Source organism: Theobroma cacao, chromosome 7, assembly GCF_000208745.1.
Source record: "Theobroma cacao cultivar B97-61/B2 chromosome 7, Criollo_cocoa_genome_V2, whole genome shotgun sequence".
Classification (NCBI taxonomy): domain Eukaryota; kingdom Viridiplantae; phylum Streptophyta; class Magnoliopsida; order Malvales; family Malvaceae; genus Theobroma; species Theobroma cacao.
In genome coordinates this window covers 2,792,714-2,817,642 of record NC_030856.1, presented here as the reverse complement: position 1 = coordinate 2,817,642, position 24,929 = coordinate 2,792,714, and the positions used below count along the sequence as shown (strand labels likewise).

The window sequence follows — 24,929 nt, the reverse complement described above, 5'->3', positions numbered from 1 at the left end:
TCTTAATTGATTAAAATTGAAATATATATATATTTTAGTTTTACTTGATGTATTTTGGAATAAACCAATATGTATAAATACGTAAACTAACAAAGTATACAATCAAATATAATAAAAACACAAAAAACTTACGCAATTCGGTTTAAGCGAGAGTATAAGAGATTTTAGCAGTACAAAAAATGTAACAAATAGATAATCCTTGAATATTATCCAAAAGGTTTAAGGTAATTCTTCAATATTATCTTGTGAAAAAGCCAAACCTTTAAGAAATAACCTATAAAAAAATGTAGGTACGAAAGCAAATCAAATTTTATGATAAGCAGCCAGCGAACAACTCAACATAATAAAATACTGACAATAATCTTCTCCATATATATCATGGAAGAACCTTTGTATTAAGGTCTGCTAATCAGTTTGCTTTAATTAAGTAAAGGCCTACAGACTAGAATTGAAGTCACTGCTCAAAACACATCCAGGAAACGGCAAGATGGATCCATTGACATTGATTTTGAAAGAATGCCAAGGGGTTTCCCAACCAGCTTAGCTCCGGGCACGTTTCCCATTCGCTTGAGCCACTACTTAGCAAATGTTGCTTGCCTCCATTCACAGATAACTAGTCAAAAAACCGTTGTTACAAGCAAGCATTGAGGAAAAAGATGTGCAAAAAATCAAGAACAAAAAACTAAAGAACCTTTCACATATAGTCATCATTTTTGCAATAGCTAATGCTTTGAGAATACCTGCATTTCAATTGTGGCCGGAAGGGAGTTGGCACAAGTCATTGCCATCTCTTCTTTTTCTATGGAAAATGAAAACCTTAAACATTAGAGCAATGAAAAAATATTGGAAATTGTATACACAGCAAATTCCTCATATATAATTGAGCAATAAAGGAAAAGACAGTTAACCTTGAATTCAAGATTGTTAGACCAAGGCTCGCTTCCTGTAAAGGGCAATTGATAACCGACAATTCTTGTAAAGTGGCGAGGCAGTTCATATTTTGTGGCAGCAGCGATTCCAAATTCGGGCAGTCTTTTAATGTTAAGTGCGCAAGAGAAGTGATATTTTGTAGAAACTTTTCTGACAGAGCGTCTAGATCTTTAATGTCAATAAGAGTCAGAGACTTCAAATTGGAGAGGGGAAGGGTCACTGATGATAATGATGCTTCTGATGTCATGCTAGCCTCGGTCGGCTTCATCTTCAATGTTTCTTGCAAAACCCTTATACTAGTTCCAATCAAAGTCAAATCTTGGTCGAGAGATGGAAACGGCGGCATGGAGGTTAACTTTGGACAGGCGCGGATTTCTAACTTGGAAAGGCAAGGAAAGCAAGGCTGCTCAGCGGTTGATCCTTGGTTCTTAGTCGTTGTCCACCACCATCCTTTGAATTTAGGACACTCTCGGATCTCAAGTTTCTTAAGTGATGGGAAGAATGATGTTCTTGGTGTGGAACAAGGCAAGGAGAAAGAATCTGTCATATATTCTAAAACATTGAACCGCTGAAGAATAAGAGACTTGAGAGATGAAAGATGATCCAAGGGTGGCAGGTATTGGCAATTCCAACAATAGTCTATATCAAGTTCGACTAAATTATTCAAGGAAGATAGCCAACTCGAAAACATTGCTCCTTCATACCCGTGTACCACCAGCTCTTTCAAATTCGGGTGTGGCCTAAGATTATCCAACAACAACTTATCCTTTTCAATGTGCCTTCTTGCACGGGGGTCCCAATGTAATCGCAAAGACCGAATCCGTTTCTTTTCCTTCAAATTTGCCTCATTAGATTCTAATTCCACATTCCTCACCTTGTCTAAGTTTTCAAAACGTAAGCAGTTTCCAAGGTCATTTAGGTCCCTCAACTCATTCAACGTGGCTGCAGTTGAGAAACTCTTTTCAACACTACTGTTCACAATAAATCTGTCCAGTCTTTGCAGCGAAGTCAATTCCCCTACCCCTTTCGGCAAGCACTTTAGCTCATAGCAATCATCAATATCGAGATATTCCAAACTAATCAGCTGTTGTATATCTCCTGGTAACTCTTTAAGTCTGCTGCAAGAACAAAGTAATAAAGTTTGCAAATTGTGCAATTTGACTATACCATTTGGGAGCACTTTCATCATATCATTACAAGAAAGATCAAGGTATCTCAAGTGCTTCAAGTTACCAATTGAATTTGGTAAGATTTCAATACCCATCTGACTCAAATTCAACATACGTAAACAATTGAAGCACAAAAAAGTTGCATTTCGAATGAATAAATCCTCGTAAACATCTGTTCGAAAAAACATAGTCCTTATCCCCTTTGTTTTCGACAAAGTCAAAGCAACTTTTTTGGAATTTTTTTCTAGTGACACGTAACGGGCACTTCTTGGAATATCTTCTTTGTCATCTTTCATCCAATAAAAACTACGACTTGCAACAGATGATGCAAAATCATGGATAAGATCATGCATTTTACAACTAACAATATTCCCATATGCATCATTTTCCTCCTCTTGAAAAAATGATCTTGATAGTAAATCATTGAAGTATTCATCACCAATGTCTTGTATATTCTCATTTTCAATCCGTACTTGAAAGTAACCCTGCGCCCGCCACAAATGGATCAACTTGTCTTTAGATATTTTGAAGTCTTTTGGAAAAATCGAACAAAAAGCAAAACATTGTTTTAAATGATCTGGTAACTGAATGTAACTCAATCTTAAAATCAAGAAAACACTACTATCAGTAAGTAACTTCCAGATTTGATTTTTTTGGACAAACGACCAATGTTCTTCATTAATCTTTTGTCTCATTAAACCTCCCAAACATTTGATAGCAAGAGGAATTCCTTTGCATCTTCTTACGACATCCCTTCCAATTACTCTAAGATTTGAATCAATTTGGCCTTGTCCTTTAAATACCACATGCTCAAACAAAGCCCAAGATTGATCCTCATTGAGACCTAGTAAATGATAAGGAAAGTTGACTCCCATAGTAGCTGCAACCCTCTCACTGCGAGTTGTTGCAAGAATTTTGCTTCCGTCAGCACCAAACACCATATATTGTGAAAACTTACCCCACTTTATATGGTCTTTGTTCCGCACATCATCCAACACAAGCAATAATCTCTTCCCTTTTAAATTATTATGAAGTTGTATTTGTAGTTGTCGTAGATCCAAATCATCCACTTTACAATCTACTTGAAGAGACTTCAACATTTTCTTAAAAATTATGGACACATCAAATTCTTCAGAAACACGTACCCATATCCGTGCATTGAAGAAGCATTTTATTTTTGCATCATTGAACACTAATTGGACGAGCGAGGTCTTTCCTACACCTTCAGTTCCAGCAATAACAAGAATTGATTTTCGACAGTGCAACAAAATTTCTACGATGTGCTCTTTATTTTTCTCTCTCCCTATTATTTGCGATCTCACCTTTGAGGCAGTGTCCCTATCAATATTCTTAGGTATCACATCTGCTGCAACTCTTGAACTCAAGTTAAACTTAGAAATATCTGCTGCAACCGCGTCTAGCCTCTCTCTAGTCTCCTTAAGTCTTCGACCCATCTTAAGACCAAATGCTAGAGGGTTTGAGGATGAAAAGAACTTGCGTACCTGTCTCCGAGCAAGCGTCTTCTGGCGCAGGATCTCATAGTGGAATTCGTCGAGTAAGTCGTCTACATCGTAGACAACGTCTTCCAGCCAACTTATCCATTCTTTCACGGCAAGATCGCTCTTCTGCTTCTCCTCAGCATCCAGAAGGACGGCGTGAATGGTGGTGAGAGTCCCTCGAAGATTCTCCAGCTCCTTTTTCTGCCCGAAATTCAAGCCAAGATCTTGCCCAGCAATTGACGCCAACAGGGACAAGATGTTACTTACTGCACCGTATAAAATTGATTCCGCCATAGCTCTTGGTTGACACATGTTGATCGGTATCTCTCTCATGTCTCTCTCAATTTTTTTTGATTTAATTTTTTTCCTAAGTTGGTTTTTCTTGGGTTTTAGATAAACCTGTTGCTTTTAAGTTAACAGGTTTGTAATTTTTTTTCTTCATCAATGGCTGAAATAAAACCCTCAAAATCTAAGGGCTACAGTGTGGTCAATATTATTGATTTTTCTGTGAAATTCACCTTATTTATGTATCAATTAAAAGCACACTTTAGTAAAACAAAAAAGAGTTTTTTATAATTAAATACATATATATATATATAGAGAGAGAGAGAGAGAGAGAGAGAGTTTAGAATGAAACGAATCTTTTAGTTTTATATATAAACTATTAAAATTCTAATGAATGTTTATAATTTTATCATTTATTTATTTTTAAAAAAATTAATAAAACATTTAAAAAATAAATAAATTTTAANAGATAGACAGTTTTAAAAAGAGAGAGAAATCAATATTTAATTTTAAAATTTTTATCTGAATAGCGAGATAGAGAAAATTAAAGCTATTTTAATTTATCTAAAATTGTTTAAAGAGCATTGTTATCAAGTTATGTAAAAAACATCTAAAAATAGTTAAAATTATAATAAGTGATTTTTGAATTGGGTTTATAAAAAAACCATTTCTCACAATTTGCTCATTATAAAGTTATTGTATGCAATAATCCAAAACAAAAGTGTCTTCTTTCGCTTTTTAATATAATCTCAAAGAAAATAAACAATGACAGAATTAAGATAGCGGTAGGTGATGGTGATTGTAATTTTAATTTTTTATTATTATATATATAAAATTTAAAATATATATTTATAATTTTTTATAATTAATTTTTAATTATTTTTTAATTTTTCATTTATAAATTTAAATTTATAAATGGTTAAATATTTTTATGTCGAAAATATGAATGAAAATGATGAATTTTACAAAAAGTTATGTTTATTTTTTTTAATTTACTTTTATACGATAATTTTCACATATTTACATTAATATTGTAACAATACTTATTTCACCTTCATGATTTTTTTATATTTATCTTTATAAATTTACATCAAGATTTGTCCTTGGCTAATTTTTATTATAATTCAATTTATTTTATATTATTATATATTTATAAATTAAAATTCATAAATAGTTAAATGTTTTTCTGAAAAATATAAACACAAATGATTAATTTTCTCTAAGAATTTGTATATTTTGTCTTGAATGACTTGTTCATAACTCTTACCTATTTACATAAATATCTTAACAATGTTTGTTTCAAGAAAAACTCTTACACATTTATCTCAATATTTTAACAATTTTTACTTTAATTTAATGAACTTTTACGACTATTCTTATAAATTTAAATCAAGATTTTTAAATGGATAAATTAATTTAATGATAAGACTTTATATATATATAATTATATATATATATATATATATATATTATAATAATAATATCCCAAATGGGTAAATAAAGCTGGGGCCAACCAGCCTGAAGGTGGATCTGTCTGCAGCAAAATCAACACCTACATGACTGTCAATTACATATACCGCTTCAAATCAAAAGTTCCTATCAAAGTAGAAAATAGTTACACCTGGGTCTGCAACCTAAATCCCTGCAAAACATAATACGCATGAACCATAAACCATATCAACACACAAGCAAGGGGCGCCAAGCTGCATCATAGCAAGGGAAAATCAATACCACAAGCTGCATCATAGCAAGGGAAAATCAATACCACAAGCTGCATCACACCTACCAAGGCAACCATCTGCATCAAAACCATATGCAGTAATCATGTTGAGTTTCATTAATTGCATAATAGGCATCAACACAAAGCAAGGGACGGCAAGCTGCATCATAGCAATGAAAATCAATACGGCAAGCTGCATCAGCCCAGTGAAAATAAACAACCAAAACAACAACCCGCATCAAAACCAAATGTAGTAATCATGTTGAGTTTCATTAATAGCATAATAGACTTCAACACAAAGCAAGGGACGGCAAGCTGCATCATAGCAATGAAAATCAATACCGCAAGCTGCATCAGCCCAACGAAAATAAACAACCACCTGCATCAAAACCGTTAGACAGAGTCATTAAGCCACCATTGCCATTTGATAATTCCAGGATATAAAGACTAGCAAAAATTGAATCCTCCACAAGTCTTCTCCATATATATTATGGAAGAACCTCTGGATTTAGGTCCCCTTAACAGTTTGGACTGATTCAGTAAAGGCCTGAAGACTAGAATTGAAGCCACTACTCAAAGACCTCCAAGAATGGCCAAGATGTATCCATTGACATTCATTTTGAAAGAAGCAAAGAGGTTTTCCAACCAGCTCAGCTACAGCACTTCTCCCAATCACTCAAACCACTACTTAGTAAGTTTTGTTTGCCTACATTCACAGATAACCAGTACAAATAAAACCATTTTTATAAGCAAGCATTGAGGATAAAGATATGCAAAAAATCAAGAACAAAAACTACAAACAGAGGTGAAAGAAATATGGTTACGTCATCATCATTGAATCCATAGCTCATCAATTTCAATAGACGGGATACAAGCAGGGTCAGGCCATATTCTGATCTCCTCTGCATGTCTATCCAAGAACTGGGGACATTCCTTAATTGACAAATGTTTCAAAGAGGTAAGGCGATTCATCCCGTCTGGCAAGCTCTGAAATTTACGGCAATCCCAAATTTTAAGTGTGGTAAGGGAAGTGAGATCGAGTATCCAATCCGGAAAAGATCTCAGATTAGAGCATTCGACAACCCATAATTCACGTAGAGAGGTAAGCCGACGCATCCCTTCTGGCAAGTGCTGTAAGTCAGAGTCCTTGCTAATTGTAAGTGTGTGGAGGGAAGTGAGACGGGGTATCCAGTCCAGCAAAGCCCTCAGATTTGAGCAATTTTCAACCCACAATTCTTGTAAAGAGGTGAGGCAGTTCATCTTTTGCGGCAACAGCAATTCCAATTTATCGCAATCTTTAAATGTTAAGCACGTAAGAAAAGTGAGATTTTGCAGAAACTCCTCTGACAGAGCTTCTAAATCATTAACGTCATTAACGGCAGCAAGAGTCAGACACTTCAAATTGGACAGAGGAAATGCAGTTGAACAAGTGCTTCCTGATGATGATGCTTCTGATGTCACGCAAGACTTGGTAATCTTCATCTTCAATGTTTGTCGCAAAGGCCTTATACTAGTATGTTCCAAACTCAACTCTTGGTCGACAGATGGAAAGAGCGGCATGGAAGTTAACTTTGGGCAATTGATAATTTTTAACTTGGAAAGGCAAGGAAACCAAGGCAGCTCAGCAGTTGATCCTTGGTTCTCATTCCTTGTCCTCCACCAACCATTGAGCTTGGGACAGTTTCGGATCTCAAGTTGCTGAAGCGATTGGAAACAATGTGAAGGAAAAGAAGGGTGGTCTCCCATGCCATCTGCCACATGTTCTAAAAGAGGCAAATCCTCAAGAGTAATAGACTGGAGAGATGAAAGCTCATCCAAGGGTGGCAATGTTACCACGTGCTGGAAATTCCAACTCTTGTATATATGAATTTTGACTAAATTTTTCAAGTAAGATAGCCACCTCGAAAACTTAGCTCCTTCATACCCGTATACTGACAGCTCTTTCAAATAATGGTGTGGCTGAAGATTATCCAACAACAACTCATCCTTTCTATAGTCCCTACTTGCACTGTCCTTCCACCCTAATTGCAAAGACTGAAGCCGTTTCTTTCCCTTTAAGTTCGTTTCCATAGATTCTAATTCCACATTCCTCACCATGTCTAAGTTCTCAATGCTTAAGTAGTTTCCAAGGTCATTAAGGTCCCTCAACTCATTCAACGTGGCTGCACCTGAAAAACCTTTTTTAACACTGTTCACAATAAACCTTTGCAATCTTTGTAGCGAAGTCAATTTCCCTAACCCTTTTGGCAAGCACTTTAGGTCATCGCAACCATCAATACCGAGATATTCCAAACTAATCAATTGCCATGTATCCCTTGGTAACTCTTTAAGACTCTTGCAACTATAGAGTAACAGAGTTTGCAAAGTATGTAATTTAGTTACTGCATTTGGGAGCACTGCCAATCTACCATTACCAGAAAGATCCAAGTATCTCAAGTGCTTTAATTTACTAATTGAATTTGGCAAAATGTCAATGTTCATACAACTCAAATTCAACATACGTAAACAACTGAAGCTTTTAAAAATAACATTTAGAAGGAATAAATCCCCGATAAACTCATACCTAAAATTAATAGTCCTTATCCCCTTTGTTTTTGACAATGCTAGAACAACTTCTTTTGAAAACTTTTCTAGTAAGACATGACGGACTCCTCTTGGAACTTCTGCATGCTCATCTTTCATCAAATAAAAACTACTTTCAGCAACTGATAATGCAAGATCATGTATAAGGCCATGCATTTGACAACTAATAATATTGCCATAGTCATCTTTTTCTTCTTCTTGAAAAAATGATTTTGACAATAATTCATTAAAGTCTTTCTCACCCATGCCTTGGATGTAACCTTGTGCTCGCCATGACTTGATCAATAGATCTTTAGACATCTTGAAATCTTTTGGAAAAATTGAACAAAAAGAAAAACACTGCTTTAAATGCCTTGGTAGATGAATGTAACTCAATCTTAGCACTGATAAAACAATGTCTTTTTCCTTAAAAAGCTTCCAGATTTCATTTTCTTGAACAGAAAACCAGTATTCTTTAGGCTTTTGTCTCATCAAGCCTCCCAAAGATTTGATAGCAAGTGGAACTCCTTTGCATCTTCGTGTAATATCTTTTGCAATTACTGTAAGCTCTGTATCAATTTGAGGTTGTCCTTTAAAAGTCACTTGCTCAAATAAGGCCCAAGAGTGATCCTCGTTCAGACTTTTTAAAATGTAAGGATGCTTAACTCCCATATTAGAAGCAACATCCTTATTACGAGTTGTCACAAGGATTTTGCTTTTCGGAGAACCAAACACCATATACTTAGTAAAATTATCCCAGCCTATATCTTCCTTCCACAAATCATCCAAGACAAGTAAATATTTCAGCCCTTTTAAAACTTTTTCAAGCTGTCTTCGGACTAGATCTAGATCCAATTCATCCACTTCACTACCTCCTAGGGACCTCAAGATTTTGTTAAAAATTTTACACACATCAAATTCTTCATGAACATTCACCCATATCCGTCGATCAAAGAACTTTTCCACTTTTGCATCCTTAAATACCAACTGGGCGAGTGACGTTTTTCCCAATCCTCCAAACCCAACAATAACAACAATAGAACCATGATAATTGTTGGGAAATTGCGGAATTGTCTCTAAAGAATTGCCCAAGATTTAACCCAATCAATAGAATAAAGAAAGAAAGGAAATCAAGCACACCCACAAGAACACAAGAATTTACGTGGTTCGGTCCTTTGATGACCTACGTCCACGGGCACAACAACAGAGAAAAAATCACTAAGAGAAAAATCAGGAGATTATAAGAACAGTCTCAAACTCATAATCCTTATCCCACGTACACCTAAATCACTCTCTCTAAATCTAGGTGATAATTATTCTTTAACCCATAGGGTCCTTTTATAGTATCAAATACAATAACCTTATCCTAATTTAATTAGGAATCTTATCCTAATAGAATTAAAAATTGTTATTCTAATCTAACTAAATTTAAAGACTATTTATAAGGTAAACTAATTTAATTAGAATTAAACAATCCTAATTAAATCACAATTCAAGACTATCCTAACAAATCTCCACCTTAGGCTTGAATTCACCAAGCTCCACCTTACGAACCAATCTCTGTCGACACCGCCACTGCCCCAATGGGCCTCAAGCACTACGAACACCGATCAAGTCCAAGCAATGCTTGAACTTTATCCCAGAAACTGACTTAGTTAGCATATCTGCCGGATTTTCATCTGTAGCTATTTTCTTTACTACAATCTCACCTTTAGAAATAATCTCTCGAACGAAGTTACACTTGACTTGGATGTGTTTGGTTCTCTCATGAAACATCTGATTTTTAGTCAAATGTATAGCACTTTGACTATCACAAAACACAACTGTTTGTGTTTGTTCAAAACCAAGATCACTAACCAAGCCTTTAAGCCACAAAGCCTCCTTCACTGCCTCGGTCACAGCCATATATTCAGCTTCAGTTGTAGACAAAGCAAAGGTTGATTGAAGAACTGCTTTCCAACTGATTGCAGATCCTGAGAGAGTGAACACATACCCCGTTTGAGATCTTCTACTATCTAGATCACCAGCAAAATCTGATTTGGAGAAGCCAACCACATTACGACTAATGTTTGCACCTCCTTCACACACTAAGCCAACTTCAATAGTAACTTTAGGTGTTTTCACAAGCTCCCATGTTTGATCCCAGTGTAGAGACTCAATCTTCTTAGAAGACTCGACATATATAATTTTCTCATGATAAAAGTAAGGCTCTTCAATCTCTACTTCCACAAATAAAACATAAGAATCAAAATCACCATCAATACAAGTAATGCTTCGTTGAGATACCAATTCTTGTACCTCTTGCAATTCTTTCTGGATTTCACTATCATCTCGCACTGTCACAAGAGCATTGATTTCAAGCTCCACCTGCTTGCCAACTTCTTGGTCTGATGTGTTTGCAATTCTAGACTTTATCCCACAAAGTAATGCAGACTTGTCAAAGGTAACATCCCGACTCACCATAAACTTGGGGAACTTACAATCAGTACACCACAACCAATAACCCTTCACCCCATATGCATAGCCTAGGAATATGCACTCTGTCGCCCTCAACTCAAGTTTACCATCACTCACATGAACATGAACAGGACAACCAAATACTCTCAATATAAAATAATCAGCAGGCTTACCAGACCAAACTTCCTTGGGAGTCTTAAATTCAATTGCAGTTGATGGAGACCGATTTACCAAGTAACAAGCCTTGTTGATAGCTTCTGTCCAAAATACTTTGGTTAGGCCAACATTTGAGAACACGTATTTTGCTCTCTCCAAAAGTGTTTTCTTCATCAATTCTACAATATCGTTTTGATATGGTGTTTTGTCGACAGTGCGATGTCTAACGATTTTCTCATTCTTGTAGAATAGACCAAACTCACATTTGCAAAATTTCAAACCTTTGTTTGTTCGAAAGCTCTCGATCCTTTTCTTAGTCTGCTTCTCGATCAATACCTTCCAATGCAAAAAGGTGGTTAACACTTCACTCATAGCCTTTAGAAGATACGTCCACACCTTTCTTGAAAAATCATCAATAAAGATCCACATGTATAATGATCCACCTTTTGATACCACCGGAGAAGGATCCCACAAATCTAAATAGATGTAGTTTACTGTACCCCTGGTTTGATGAGTTTTAGTGCTAAATTTCACTCTATGTTGCTCACAGAAATCTAGCTTTCCACTCTTTTGACCACACAGCAAACTATGCTTACTTAGTTTTCTAATCCCTCTCTCGCTCATATGACCAAATCTCATATTCCATAAACGTGTTACATCATCTTCAGGATCATTAGATGAGACCACAGAAACAGTTTCAATGACCGTGTTTCCCACTAGACAATAAAGGTCACCGGATAACTTGCCCTTCATGATAGTTAAGGCTCCTTTAGATACATTCAAGACACCATCTTGGCCACTATATTTGTAGCCCTTCTTATCTAACAAACTCAAGGATATTAAATTCTTTTTCATGTCAGGGACATGTTTTACCTCAAGTGTTCTTACCATACCATCAAACATCTTGATTCTAATTGTGCCAATTCCAACAACTGAGAGAGAGAAATCATCTCCTAATTGTACAGTGCCCATATTAACAGATTGATAAGTTGTAAACCAATCACGCCTAGGACATATATGAAAGCAACAAGCCGAATCCAAGATCCATGTATCCATCAGGTTACAATTAGTAATTGCAAGAACATTATCAGTTTCCTCAAAAGTATCAAAGTCATCTCCAACCACGTTTGCAGTATTCTCAGACTTATTAAACTTTTCATCATCCTTGAATTTGATACAGTCTTGACGAAAATGCCCTTTCTGACCACAATTCCAGCAAGTTTTCCCTTTTGCTCTAGATTTACCTTTTCTGTCTAAGCCTTTCTCTTTACCTCTACCTCTATTTACAACCAAACCTTCTGCTTGATTTTCATTCCGAATACCACCAACTTTCTTCTTTAATTCCTTGGAATTTAAAGATGCCCTTACATCCTCGAAAGTGAGAGTGTCTCGGCCGTAAAGCATAGTATCCACGAAATTTTCATACGATGGAGGCAAAGAACATAAAAGAATTAGGGCTAAGTCCTCATCCTCAATTTTAACATCGATATTCTTTAAAACAAGAATAACTCTATTAAATTCATCAATGTGGGTATTAACGGACGTACCTTCACTCATCTTGAGAGTATACAATTGTTGCTTCATATAAAGCCGATTCGTTAGGGACTTGGTCATATAAATACTTTCGAGTTTAAACCACACTGCAGCAGCAGATTCCTCATCCGTGACTTCTCTTAGCACCCCATCAGACAAAGCAAGGAGAATAGCACTATGTGCTTTTTTCATAAGGTCATCTTTCTCACTATCAGATAAATTCGAGGGAAAATGCTCTTTTCCCTTCAGTGCCTTCAACAGTCTTTGTTGCACTAGCAATGCGCGCATCTTAACACGCCACAGGTTGAAATCGTTTCTTCCATTAAATTTTTCAATTTCATACTTGGTCGACGAAGTTGCCATAGCGAGATTCAGATTGATCCAAGACCTTGAAGCTCTGATACCAGTTTGTTGGGAAATTGCGGAATTGTCTCTAAAGAATTGCCCAAGATCTAACCCAATCAATAGAATAAAGAAAGAAGAAATCAAGCACACCCACAATAACACAAGAATTTACGTGGTTCGGTCTTTTGATGACCTACGTCTACGGGCACAGCAATAGAGAAAAATTCACTAAGAGAAAATCAGGAGATTACAAGAACAGTCTCAAACTCATAACCCTTATCCCACGTACACTTAAATCACTCTCTCTAAATCTAGGTGATAATTATTCTTTAACCCATGGGGTCCTTTTATAGTATCAAATACAATAACCTTATCCTAAAATAATTAGGAATCTTCTCCTAATAGAATTAAGAATTGTTATTCTAATCTAACTAGATTTAAAGACTATTTATAAGGTATACTAATTTAATTAGAATTAAACAATCCTAATTAAATCACAATTCAAGACTATCCTAACAATAATCATTTTGTTCCTGTAATAATGATGCTATAATAGACTGTTTATGTTCCTCTCTCCCTATTATTTCCGATTCCTCCTTTGAGCCTGTTTCCCTGTAAGTATTCTTAGCTTCCAGTTCTACGACTCTGCCCCTCAAGTTAAACATAGCCATATCTGCTGCAACCGCATCCAGTCTCTCTCTAATATCTTTAATTCTTGGACCCATCTTAAGACTATATGCTAGAGGGTTTGAGGATGAAAAGAAATTGCGTACCTGTCGCCGAGCAAGTACCTTCTGGCGCAGGATCTCATAGTCAAATTCATCCACTAAGTCGTCTGCATCGTAGACAACGCCTTCCAGCCAACTTAACCATTCTTTCACGATATTGTCGCTCTCCTGCTTCTTCTCAGCATCAAGAATGATGGTGTGTATGGTCCTGAGAGTCCCTCGAAGCTTCTCCAGCTCGTTTTTCCACCCAAAATTTGAACCAAGATCTTGCCAAGCACTTGACGCCAACAGGGCCAAGATGTTACTGACTGCCCCGTATAAAATTGATTCTGCCATGGATCTACAACTAAGCTGAAGCAAAGTATGAGCTATAACCTGGCAAAAATGATTGGCGTTCAAGAAATTACAAGTAAAAGAAGCCAAACGGTCAGAGTCTAATCTAGGACTGTAATTATAACCTTCTTTACACGAACATATCCTTCAATTCTTCATCCTCCCATCTTTGGTGCTGGTCTTTTTGTAATCGCAATCGCCAAAAAAGACAAACATAGATGTAGCATTGGGAAGGTATTCAGTCAGATGATTTATGGCCAAAAAAAAAATAACAAAGGCAACAAGAAAAGGAATCCAGAACAAAAATAATTGCAGCAAAGAATGAATTAAATGTTGCAAGAAGATAGGCATATGCTATCAAACATGGGTCAGCATGCGTGATGTGCAGAGTGGCATCTTAATATCATTCTTGAATTATATAATGGCAAGCAATGCGACAAGGTGGCAAGCTATCAAAATAAAGACAAGAAGAAGATTTGCGAAATTACCAAGAGGTAAAAGGAGCGTGAAAATTCTACCAAGATAGCAATCTTGACACCAACATGGATGTGTGGATTACTATGCAATCCCACAAGCTGCAGCCATGGCAACCAGAAAAGTGTCAAGAAAGAATTGTAACAGTGGCAAGAGGATCAAGAACAACGTGTTACGCTGCAAAAATTTTAACATGGCATGATTATTCTTCAAATAGCAGCCAAAAAAATTAAAGAACCAAAAGGATTTTTAATTAATTGGTCACATTAACCAAGTAAGAAGAAGAAGAAATTCCAAAGAGTACCTGACAAGATGCAACCAATTTGCTAACAAAGGCAATTGGGAACCAATAACTTGTTGCTAATCTTCTTATTTGAGTGCACAGAAAATTGACAAAGGGAGCTTTATTTTTTCAGAGTAAAAATTCATAGATCAGTAGTCAAAAAACCCATTGTTATAAAGAAGCATTAAGGATAAAGATATGCAAAAATCAAGAATAAAACTAAAGAAACTTTGGGCAAATGAAAAAATACAAAAGAAACAATGAAAGGATGCTTACGAATATTTATTATTATTATTATTATTATTATTATTTATTGGTAGGAATGTGCAATGTAAATTGCAAAAGTGTTGCTTCCGTATTAATCTTGGACTTGGAAATCTAGCAACTGGAAGACTCTTCATACAAAAATGAGTGAACCAATTAGAGTTTTATTTTTCAAATAAATAAATAAAAGATATATTTTATTATGGAGTGTCCTAAGAAGACTTGTTAAGATTTTTAGTTGGTATTTCATTTTTTTTGAGCAGATTTTATATTTATTTGTTAATATAAAAGATATTCAGGTAATGCAGGCCAATGGAAAAATACAATGTTCTTGTTGCCGATCGGAAACTGTTTTCTCAATTTTGACAATTATGACATAGAATTCTCAACTGATTACCTATAAGTAATTGCTCCAGGAGGATTTGTATAAGCAAAAACATAATCTTTTCTCAACCTTCAAAAGAAATTGTAGTGCTACCAACCAAGGCATCGACTTTCTTTTAAGTTGATTGGTTTGTTTTTGTTAGCAGCAATGGTATCTGCTAGTGTTCCTGATATCATATCAGACTTCTTACGTATATTCAATGCTGACTATGCACCAAACGTCAAGGTTACAAAAGGGCCCTTAACGGCCGGAGTCTCCTTTGCCACTTTGGAGTACCCTGCAGGCACCGTTAACCCACCTCACATCCACCCACGTATATGGCTGACCTCCTCATTGTTGTTGATGGAATCCTTGAGGTTGGTTTTGTTGACACAACCGGCAAGCTTTACATCCAAACCCTCCAGGTTGCGGATATCTTTATGTTTCTAAAAGCACTGGTTCATTACCAATGCAATCCTAACCCTAATCAACCTGCTATGGCTGATTGGATTATTGGGCTAAAGTTGAGTCTTTGCCATGTCTTGACAATCGTTCCTACTTTTCTTCCAGATTCTACTGGTAAATCTAGATACATAAAGCTGTCATCTGAGGAAACAGAGCACCCTGATTCGGGAAGGGCACTGGGGGCCAGGTTTGAAAAGTGCTGACAACTTCAAACTACTAGAGAAGCTTGCAGAGAAACTTGATGCAGCTAGTTAGCTTCAACAACTCTACCGTGCTGAACTTATAAAATCCTCATTCTATTGTTGTCATTGTCATGTCTCGTCTTCATATAGATGTCATTTCTGTAAGTCTTGAACTTCTCATGATACTAGACTTAGTGGTTCTTTTGTTTTTTGGCATAGTTGGTGCTATCCCTGCTGCTGTTGATGCTGGATTTGTTCCCAATGAACTCCAAGTAAGATGCATACGGTTCTTTCCAACTTACAAGCATGCGCTAAGGAGCTTCTCTCATGTTGTTATGTACATTTTGGTTGGTTCTGTTTGAGTCCGGGGACTTTAGTTTTGTTATCAAGCCATTCAAGTGCAACATTTAAACCAGGGGCGGAGCGTCCCTTCGTAATGGGGGAACCATGGCCCCCCAAAAATTTTGAAATTTTTCATATATTATATATTTTTTTAATGATTTTTTAAAATAATTTTTATTGAATAATTAATATAATTAAAAATAATAAAATGACCTTACAAGCCCCATTCAATTTTACTCAAATTCTTCAATTTTTAAAATTTTTTAAAGTTTCTCCACTTATCTTTCCTCTTTTCCTTTTTGTCCTTATATTGTGAAATTATAAAGAGATAAAGTTTTTATTTAATTATTATTATTTATATTTATTTATTTTTTTCAATTATATTCTATTTGCTCATATATTTTAAATTTCTATAGATTTTCTTTTTTAAATTTCTACGAATCATCAACCATATTTTTGTTTGTTATATAGATTATATCTTCTACTTGTCATGGTTTTTTTTTTTTCTGTTATGTGGATTTTATTTTTAATGATTTAAATTTTTAAAAATTAAAAAATTATTGTTTATGTAATTCTCAAATATAAGTTCCAGTGTTGCATTATTGGTTGTTGTTTAAAATTTACTCAAATATCATTTTTTTTATTAATTTTGATTATGTAAGAAAAAATTATCTTGAGTATATGTTTTTAATGTACTTTACATTTTATATTTAGTTGAAAAAAATTATCTTGAGTAAAAGAAGAAATTATTAATTCTGTATATTGTATTTAACTATTTATATTTTATGCTTTATAGTTTAATATTTAGTATTATAAACTTTAATATAATAAAATAAAAATACTGGGTGTTGACTACATTAATTTTTTAGTCATTTATATTGAGAAAGACAAGACTTCGNGACTACATTAATTTTTTAGTTGTTTATATTGAGAAAGACAAGACTTCGAAATAAAATGAATGATAAGTTTCTTATAAATAATTTAGTTGTTTATATTAAAAAAGATATTGCCATCGTCGAATAAAATTTTCCTAGAGTACTATTATAAATTTTTTTATTTTTTTATTTACATGTTATATAAAATTAATGTTTATTATAAATCTTTTGATTATTAATGCTTAAGTTCAATATATTAGTTTTAAAAATTTTTAACTTTTATTTTTTTTAACCTTTAACCCCTCAATAAAAATTGACTAGCTCCGTCCCTTATTTAAACTATTAGTGTCATGCATTGCTTTGATGAGGTTGACTTCCTGATGTAACGAGTTTGGTTCTATCATACACACTCGCATCTGTCCTCTCCTCTGCCTTTCACAGAAACGCGAATGCATGCATACATACACAGAGGTTACATTGCCCTGTGTTTATACAGACAAAGATGTGAGATGCTGACTGATTCTTGACGCATTCTATATTCTTCCATCTGGTGCAGTTAGCTGATTATGGATTTCAATATAAGATTTTCGATATATTGACTGAAATTAATATAGTGAGTTTGAACATTATTTTAGAATATTGTTAGCTGGAATATGAATATAGGTTGTACCTAATAGTTATAACATTGACAAATAATCGAGTGAAAAATATAGATACCAAACATTTTAATATAATAAAATTTACAAAAATTTACATAATTTGACTTTGTTATTTACATCTACGGATATAAGAGTAAAAGGGATTTTAATATGATGCAAGAAGATGACGTTACAGTAGTTACAGCACCCAAATGTAGCAAATAGTAAATCCCATAATAGTATCCCAAAGGTCTTCTCCGTATACATCATGGAAGAACCTTTGTATTTAGGTCCGCTTAACAGTTTGGACTAATTAAGTAAAGCCCTGAAGACTAGAATTGAAGCCACTGCTCAAAGAACTCCAAGAATGGCCAAGATGAATTCATTGACATTTATTTTTAAAGAAGCAAAAGGGTTTTCCAACCAGCTTAGCTCCATGCACTTCTTCCAATCACTCGAGCCACTTCTTACCAAGTGTTGCTTGACTCCATTCACAGATAACTAGTAAAAAAAAAAACCATTATTATTAAGAAGCATTGAGGATAAAGATATGCAAAAAATCAAGAACAAAAACTAACGAGATTTTAACATATAGTCATCATTTTTGCAATAGATAATGCTTGGAGAATACCTGCATTTCGATAATGGCCGGAAGGGAGTTGGCGGGCAAGTCATTGGCATCTCTTCTTTCTCTATGGAAAATGAAAATCTTAAACGTTAGAGCAACGAAAAAATATTGAAGATTCTATACACAGCAAATTCCTCATACATAATAGAGCAACAAATGGAAAGCCAATTAACCTTGAATTCAAGATCGTTGGACCAAGGCTCACTTCTAGGGAAGAAAAGGTGAAAGAGTTGCATGTCGTACAGTCATTGTTATCTAAAAAGAAACCAGAGGTGAAGCGGTTCAATTATTTTCATCAGTTAGCCTTCATTGAATTTAAATACTCAAAGCAAAATTTAACTCTCACATAGAATTACCATCAAACTGTAACATAGACAGTGATGATGCTGTTGAGAGTAAAGCTTCCGATTCATCGATTCTAGTACTCTTCTTCACATTGGTATTGGCAGGTTGAAACATTACAAAAGCAAGTGCCTACAAGTAGAAGAGGGAGAAACATTACCTATAGCAATATCTCCTCTTACAACATATAGTCATCACTTTTGCAATAGATATGCTTTGAGAATATACCTGCATTTCAAGAATGCCTCAAAAGGGAGGTGGTGAGCAAGTCATGACACTTCTTTTTTTTCTATGGAAAATGAAAATCTTATAACGTTATAGCAATGAAAAAATATTCAACATTCTGTGCACAGTAAATTGTATAGAGCAATAAGTGATAAGCTAATTGACCTTAAATTCAAGATCGTTAGACCAAGGCTCACTTCTTGGGAAGAAAAGGTGAAGGATTGCATACTATGCAATCGTTGTCATCTAAAAAGACACCAGAGGTCAAGCTGTTAAATTATTTTCTTGCCTTTATTGAATTCAAATACTCAAAAGTAAAATTTAACTCTCACATAGAATTGCCATCAAACTGTAACATAGATAGTGATGACGCTGTTGAGAGTAAAGCGTCCAATTCGTGCATTGTAGTACTCTTCTTCAAAATGGCATTGACAAGTTGAAATCAATTTGTACTCTCTCAATCTATCAGAAACAGTCCATAATCCCAATAAAGACATGCAGAAAGAAGTAAGAAGTTGGGTGTTAATGGATTCCTTATAGAAAGTAAATGAAATTGGTAATACAAACCAAATAAGTGGTAAATTTTACCAATAGAAAATTCTCTTGGTTTCAATTCAACAACAGTTTGCTCTGGAAGGAAATTAGCAAGATGAAAGCTTCCTGCTTCAAACAGTGAAAAAATGTCACCATCCCATTATAAACACGTAGAAAAAAAGAAAGAAATAATGTTAACATATTCCTTACAAAAGCAAGTGCCTACAAAATCTCAGCTTATTTCACCAGTGTTTCACATTAAATTTTGGTTTTGCTTTTGAAAAGATATGACACAAACATCTAATGTTGCCTCATTGTATAAGAGATGATTTTGCATTGATCAATGCATAAAAACAGGGGAAGTGAAACAACTGACAATAATCTGTCCATAACCCATTTTATACTTATGTTTTTTATTTGGAAAAGTTTTGATTTCATTGATATTGTCAGATCAAAAGTCTATGATCTAATCAGTTAAAGACTCTTTTTGGCATTCTAACTCTACTGATAAGATAATTGAACAATTACATCAACACTGCACAAAAAGCTTTTGATAACTTTTTACAGAAAACCCAAACTTTTGGTCAACCTAAACAATATCCTTCAAACACAGATTAACATCATTGAAATAGGTGAAAAGAGACATTTAGATATAACAAAGTGAAAAATCAGAATAATTTGCTAACTGAGTACACTCATACTGCTGTAATTTTTTTAAATTTGTCTATATAAGAGTATAAAATTTAATGCTTTGACTATAACTTTGCTTTCTGCACAAGGGTTCCATCTAGAGCTAGTGAGATCCTAAATGCTTGGGATTATAATTGAAGAATCAGAGATTGAAACAAGGAAAAAGTTCCCAATTGCAGTGAAATACTAGCAGAGTTTTGACATCAAGTTTTGGTCACACTTCACATTAGTAATATTTAACTTAACAAAAATAAAATTCAAAGTAAGAAAAGAAAAAAAAATCAATATTGTTAGTCCACTTAGAAATAAGTAGCAGAGTCAGGATTAAATCCACTTTTGCATAGTCGACTTGGATTATATGCATACAACAAATTACGAATCATCCAAATCCAGGAAGAAAAAAAAAGAATTATTAGGTACAGGGAGAAAATATAAATAGCGGTCAAGAAAAATATAGTTACCTATATATTGTATGATCATCATTGAATCTGTTGCCCATCAACTATAATAGAAGGGATGCGAGCAATGCGAGGCCACAGGATTCCGATCTTCTTTTCACATCTTTTAGACAATTGGGGACAATCACTGATTGACAATACTTGTAAAGAGGTAAGGTCATCCATCTCTTTTGGCAAGTCTTGTAATTCAAGGCACTTACAAATCTTAAGTGTTTTGAGGTGAGTGAAAAAAAGTGATATACGATACAACAATTTCCCCAGATTAGGGCAACTTTGAACATTCAATTCTTCTAAAGAGGAAAAAGGATGCAACGTTCTCCAGTAGTAAAACTCAGGGCACCCCCGAATTAGAAGTGTTTTGAGAGAATGTCTCGAAGAACTCAGATTAGGGCAATATTCAACTATCAATCGTTGTAAAGAGGTGAGGCTCTGCATCCCTTCTTGGAAGTACGGTGATTCAAGGCACTCGCAAATATAAAGATCTTTGAGGGAAGTGAGATTCAGTATCCAGTCTTGCAAAGCCTTCAAATTAAGACAGTAAACAATTAATTCTTCTAAAGATGGAAGCTGAGGTGTCCCTTCTGGCATGTACTGTAATTGAAAGCACTCCCAAATTTGAAGTGTTTTAAGGGAAGTGAGATTGAGTATCCAGTCAGGCAAAGCCCTCAAATTAGGGCAATTGTTTACGAACAATCTTTTTAAAGAGGTAAGCTGATGTGTCCCTTCTGGCATATATTGTAATTTAAGGCACCCCTGAATTCGAAGTGTTTCAAGGGAAGTGAGATTGAGTATCCAGTCTGGCAAAGCCCTCAGATTAAGGCATTTCTCTACGAATAATTCTTTTAAAGAGGCAAGTTGATGCGTCCCTTTTGGCATGTACTGTAATTCAATGCACCCTTGAATTCGAAGTGTTTTAAGGGAAGTGAGATTGAGTATCCAGTCTGGCAAAGCCCTCAGATTAGGGCATTTCCCTACGAACAATTCTTTTAAAGAGGTAAGCTGATGCGTCCCTTCTGGTATGTACTGTAAATCAAGGCACTCCTCAATTTGAAGACTTCTAAGGGAAGTGAGATTGAGTATCCAGTCAGGCAAAGCCACCAGATTAAGACAGTTCTGAACTGATAATTCTTCTAAAGATGTAAGCTGAGGGGTCCCTTCTGGCATGTACTGTAATTCAAGGCACCCCCTAATTCGAAGTGTTTCAAGGGAGGTAAGATTGAGTATCCAGTTCGACAAAGCCATCAGATTAGGGTAATTTTTGACCCACAATTCTTGTAAAGAGGTGAGGCAGCTCATCTTTTGTAGCTGCCGCGATTCCAATTTAGGGTAGTACGCCAGTAGGAACTCTTCTGACAGAACTTCTAAATCCTTAATGTCAATAAGACTCAGATGCTTCAAATTGGAGAGAGGAAGGGTAGTTGAAAAATATGAATGACAAGTGCTCCCTGATGATGATGATGCTTTTTCTGATGTCATGCTAGCCTCAGTCATGTTCATCTTCAATGTTTGCTGCAAAGGCCTTACACTAGTACCCCACAAAGTCAAATCTTGGTCGAGAGAAGGAAACAGCGGCATGGAGGTTAAGTTTGGACACTTGGATATATCTATCTTGGAAAGGCAAGGAAAGCAAGGCAGCTGAGCGGTTGATCCTTGGTTCTCATTCTTTGTCCTCCACCATCCTTTGAGATTGTCACAGAATTCGATCTTAAGTTTCTTAAGCGATGGGAAGAATGGTTTTCTTGACGTGGAACAGGGCAAAGGGAAAGAATCTGCCACATATTCTAAAGCATTTAACTCCTCAAGTACAAGATACTTTAGAGATGAAAGATGATCCAAGAGTGGCAGGTGTTCTAAAGCACGTAACCCTGTAAGAGAAAGAGACTCAAGAGATGAAAGATGATCCAAAGTTGGCAGGTGTTTAAAAGCATTGGAACGGTAAAGAGTGAGAGACTTGAGAGATGAAAAATGATCCAAGGGTGGTAGACGTTGGCAATTCCAAAAACATGCTATTGTAAGTTTGACTAAATTAGTCAACGAAGATAGCCAACTCGAAAACCTTGCTCCTCCATAATCGAATACCTTCAGCTCTTTCAAATTCGGGTGCGGCTCAAGATTATTTAACAACGACTCATCCTTTTCACTTGCCACTGTTGCTGGAGAGGAAGGGCTCCAATGCAAGGAAGATCTCCAACATAATTTCAAAGACTGAAGCCGTTTTTTTCTCTTTAAATTCACCTCCTTAGATTCTAACTCCACATTCCTCACCTTTCCTAAGTGTTCAATTGTTAAGCTATTTCTAAGGCCATTTAAGTCCCTCAACTCATTCAACGTGGCTGCAGTTGAGAAACTTTCTTCAACACTGTTCACAATAAATCTGTCCAATCTTTGTAACAAAGTCAATTCCCCTAACCCTTTTGACAAGTACTTTAGGGCTTGACAATCATCAACATTGAGATATTCCAAACTAATCAAGTGTTGTATATCTCTTGGTAATTCTTCAAGACGGGTGCAATATTTGAGTAATAGAGTTTGCAAATGGTGCAATTTGGTTATTGTATCTGGGAGCACTTTCATCTTGTTATTAGAACAAAGATCAAGATATCTCAAATGCTTCAATTCACCAATTGAATCTGGTAAAATATCAATGCGCATCTTACTCAAATTCAACATTCGTAAACAATTAAAGCTCGAAAAAGTTACATTTTGAAGAAATAAATCCTCGACAATGTGTGCCCGAAAAAATATAGTCCTTATCTCTTTTGTTTTCAATAAAGTCAAAACAACTTCTTTGGAATTTGTTTTTGATGACACATGTCGAGCTCTTTTTGAAATTTTTTCTTTTTCGTCTTTCATCCAATGAAAATGATGACCTTTAACTAATAATGCAAGATCATGGATAAGGTCATGCATTTTACAACAGATGATATTCCCATATGCATCTTTCTCCTCCTCTTGAAAAAATGATCTTGACAGCAAATCATTAAAGTATTCATCACCAATGTCTTGTACATTCTCATTTTCCATTAATTGAATGTAACCTTGTGCTCGCCATGATTGGATCAACTTGGCTTTAGATATCTTGAAGTCTTTTGGGAATAGTGAACAAAAAACAAAACATTGTTTTAAATGTCTTGGTAAGTGAATGTAACTCAATTGTAACACTGGGAAAATACTATCATCTTTTTCAAGTATCTTCCAGATTCCATTTTCTTGGACAGACAACCAATAATTTTTATTAGGCTTTTGTCTCATCAAACCTCCTAAACATTTGAGAGCAAGAGGAACTCCTTTGCATTTTCGTGCAACATCTTCTCCAATTACTCTAAGGTCTGAATCGATTTGATCTTGTCCTTGAAATGCCACCCGGTTAAACAAAGCCCAAGATTGATCCTCATTGAGACCTTTTAAAAGGTAAGGATCATGCACCCCCATAGTAGATGAAACTGTCTTATTTCGAGTCGTCACAAGAATTTTGCTTCCGGAAGCACCAAACACTAGATACTGTGAAAATTTATCCCACTCTAAATTATTTTCGTTCCACACATCATCTAACACAAGTAAATATTTCTTCCCTTTTAATTTTTCTTGAAGCTTGTCTACATAAATATCTAGACACAAGTCATTCACTTTATCACCTTCAAGAGACTCCAAGATTTTTTTAAAAATTATACCAACATTAAATTCTTCAGAAACACACACCCATATTCGTCTCTGAAAGTAACTTTCTACTTTTGCATCATTATACACCAACTGGGCGAGCGAGGTCTTTCCCAAACCTCCAAACCCAACAATGGCAACAATGGGGATGATGTCGCCATGACGATCATTTTGCTTCTTCAACAATGATTCTATAATAAGCTCTTTATCTTTCTCTCTCCCTATTATTAATTCCGATCTCACCTTTGAGGCAGTCTCCCTGTAAATATGCTTAGCTTTCTTATCCTGTTCTACAACTCTCTTCCTCAAGTTGAACGTAGAAATGTCTGCTGCAGCCTTGTCCAGCCTCCCTCTAATTTTCTTAATTCTAGGGCCCATCTCAAAAGACGAAATTAATTTGCGTACCTTTTTCCGAGTATGCACCCCGGGTTCCTGTCCCTGAGCACGCACCTTCTCGCCCAGGATTTCATGGTCAATTTCATCCAGTAAGTCGTCTGCATCGTAAACAACGTCTTCCACCTGAATTATCCACTCTTTCAAGGCAAGATCGCTCTCCTGCTTCTCCTCAGCATCAAGAATGAAGTCTTTTACAGTGGTGAGAGTTTGCCGAATCTTCTCCAGATCCTCATCTCGCTTGAAAATCAAGCGAAGCTGTTGCCCAGCACTTGATACAATATTGGACACGAAATCGGACACGAAATCGAACAACATGTTACTGAGCATCTCATATAAAAATGATTCCGCCATGGATCTACAACTTGGTTAAAATGAATCTGAAGCAGATAACAGGG

The 24,929-nt window shown here is 35.4% G+C and overlaps 4 protein-coding genes across 7 annotated transcripts; all 4 read right to left on the bottom strand.

Moving 5' to 3' along the window:
• LOC18593639 (putative disease resistance protein RGA4) lies at window positions 336-3,983 on the bottom strand. The gene is made up of 3 exons (XM_007020954.2): window positions 909-3,983; window positions 741-799; window positions 336-613 (listed from the first exon to the last, which is right to left on the bottom strand). Exons 1-2 carry the CDS (start codon window positions 3,929-3,931, stop codon window positions 748-750), a joined length of 3,075 nt encoding a protein of 1,024 aa, XP_007021016.2. The 5' UTR covers window positions 3,932-3,983; the 3' UTR covers window positions 336-613; window positions 741-747.
• Window positions 5,397-7,312, bottom strand: LOC108662836 (disease resistance protein RGA2-like). Its single transcript, XM_018124479.1, has 2 exons — window positions 5,670-7,312; window positions 5,397-5,525 (listed from the first exon to the last, which is right to left on the bottom strand). Exon 1 carries the CDS (start codon window positions 7,161-7,163, stop codon window positions 6,435-6,437), a length of 729 nt encoding a protein of 242 aa, XP_017979968.1. The 5' UTR covers window positions 7,164-7,312; the 3' UTR covers window positions 5,397-5,525; window positions 5,670-6,434.
• LOC18593637 lies at window positions 17,744-19,437 on the bottom strand. Of its 4 annotated transcripts, XM_018124486.1 has the most exons (5): window positions 19,388-19,437; window positions 19,132-19,261; window positions 18,406-18,487; window positions 18,236-18,296; window positions 17,744-18,105 (listed from the first exon to the last, which is right to left on the bottom strand). In XM_018124486.1, exons 2-5 carry the CDS (start codon window positions 19,142-19,144, stop codon window positions 17,956-17,958), a joined length of 306 nt encoding a protein of 101 aa, XP_017979975.1. In that variant the 5' UTR covers window positions 19,145-19,261; window positions 19,388-19,437; the 3' UTR covers window positions 17,744-17,955. The 4 variants fall into 4 exon arrangements, 3 of the variants coding, with proteins under 3 accessions (XP_017979975.1, XP_017979976.1, XP_017979974.1); XR_001928655.1 differs by lacking the exon at window positions 18,406-18,487; XM_018124487.1 differs by lacking the exon at window positions 19,388-19,437 and having other exon boundaries at window positions 19,132-19,349.
• On the bottom strand, window positions 20,503-24,849 carry LOC108660438 (putative disease resistance protein RGA4). Its single transcript, XM_018124196.1, has one exon. It carries the CDS (start codon window positions 24,847-24,849, stop codon window positions 20,503-20,505), a length of 4,347 nt encoding a protein of 1,448 aa, XP_017979685.1.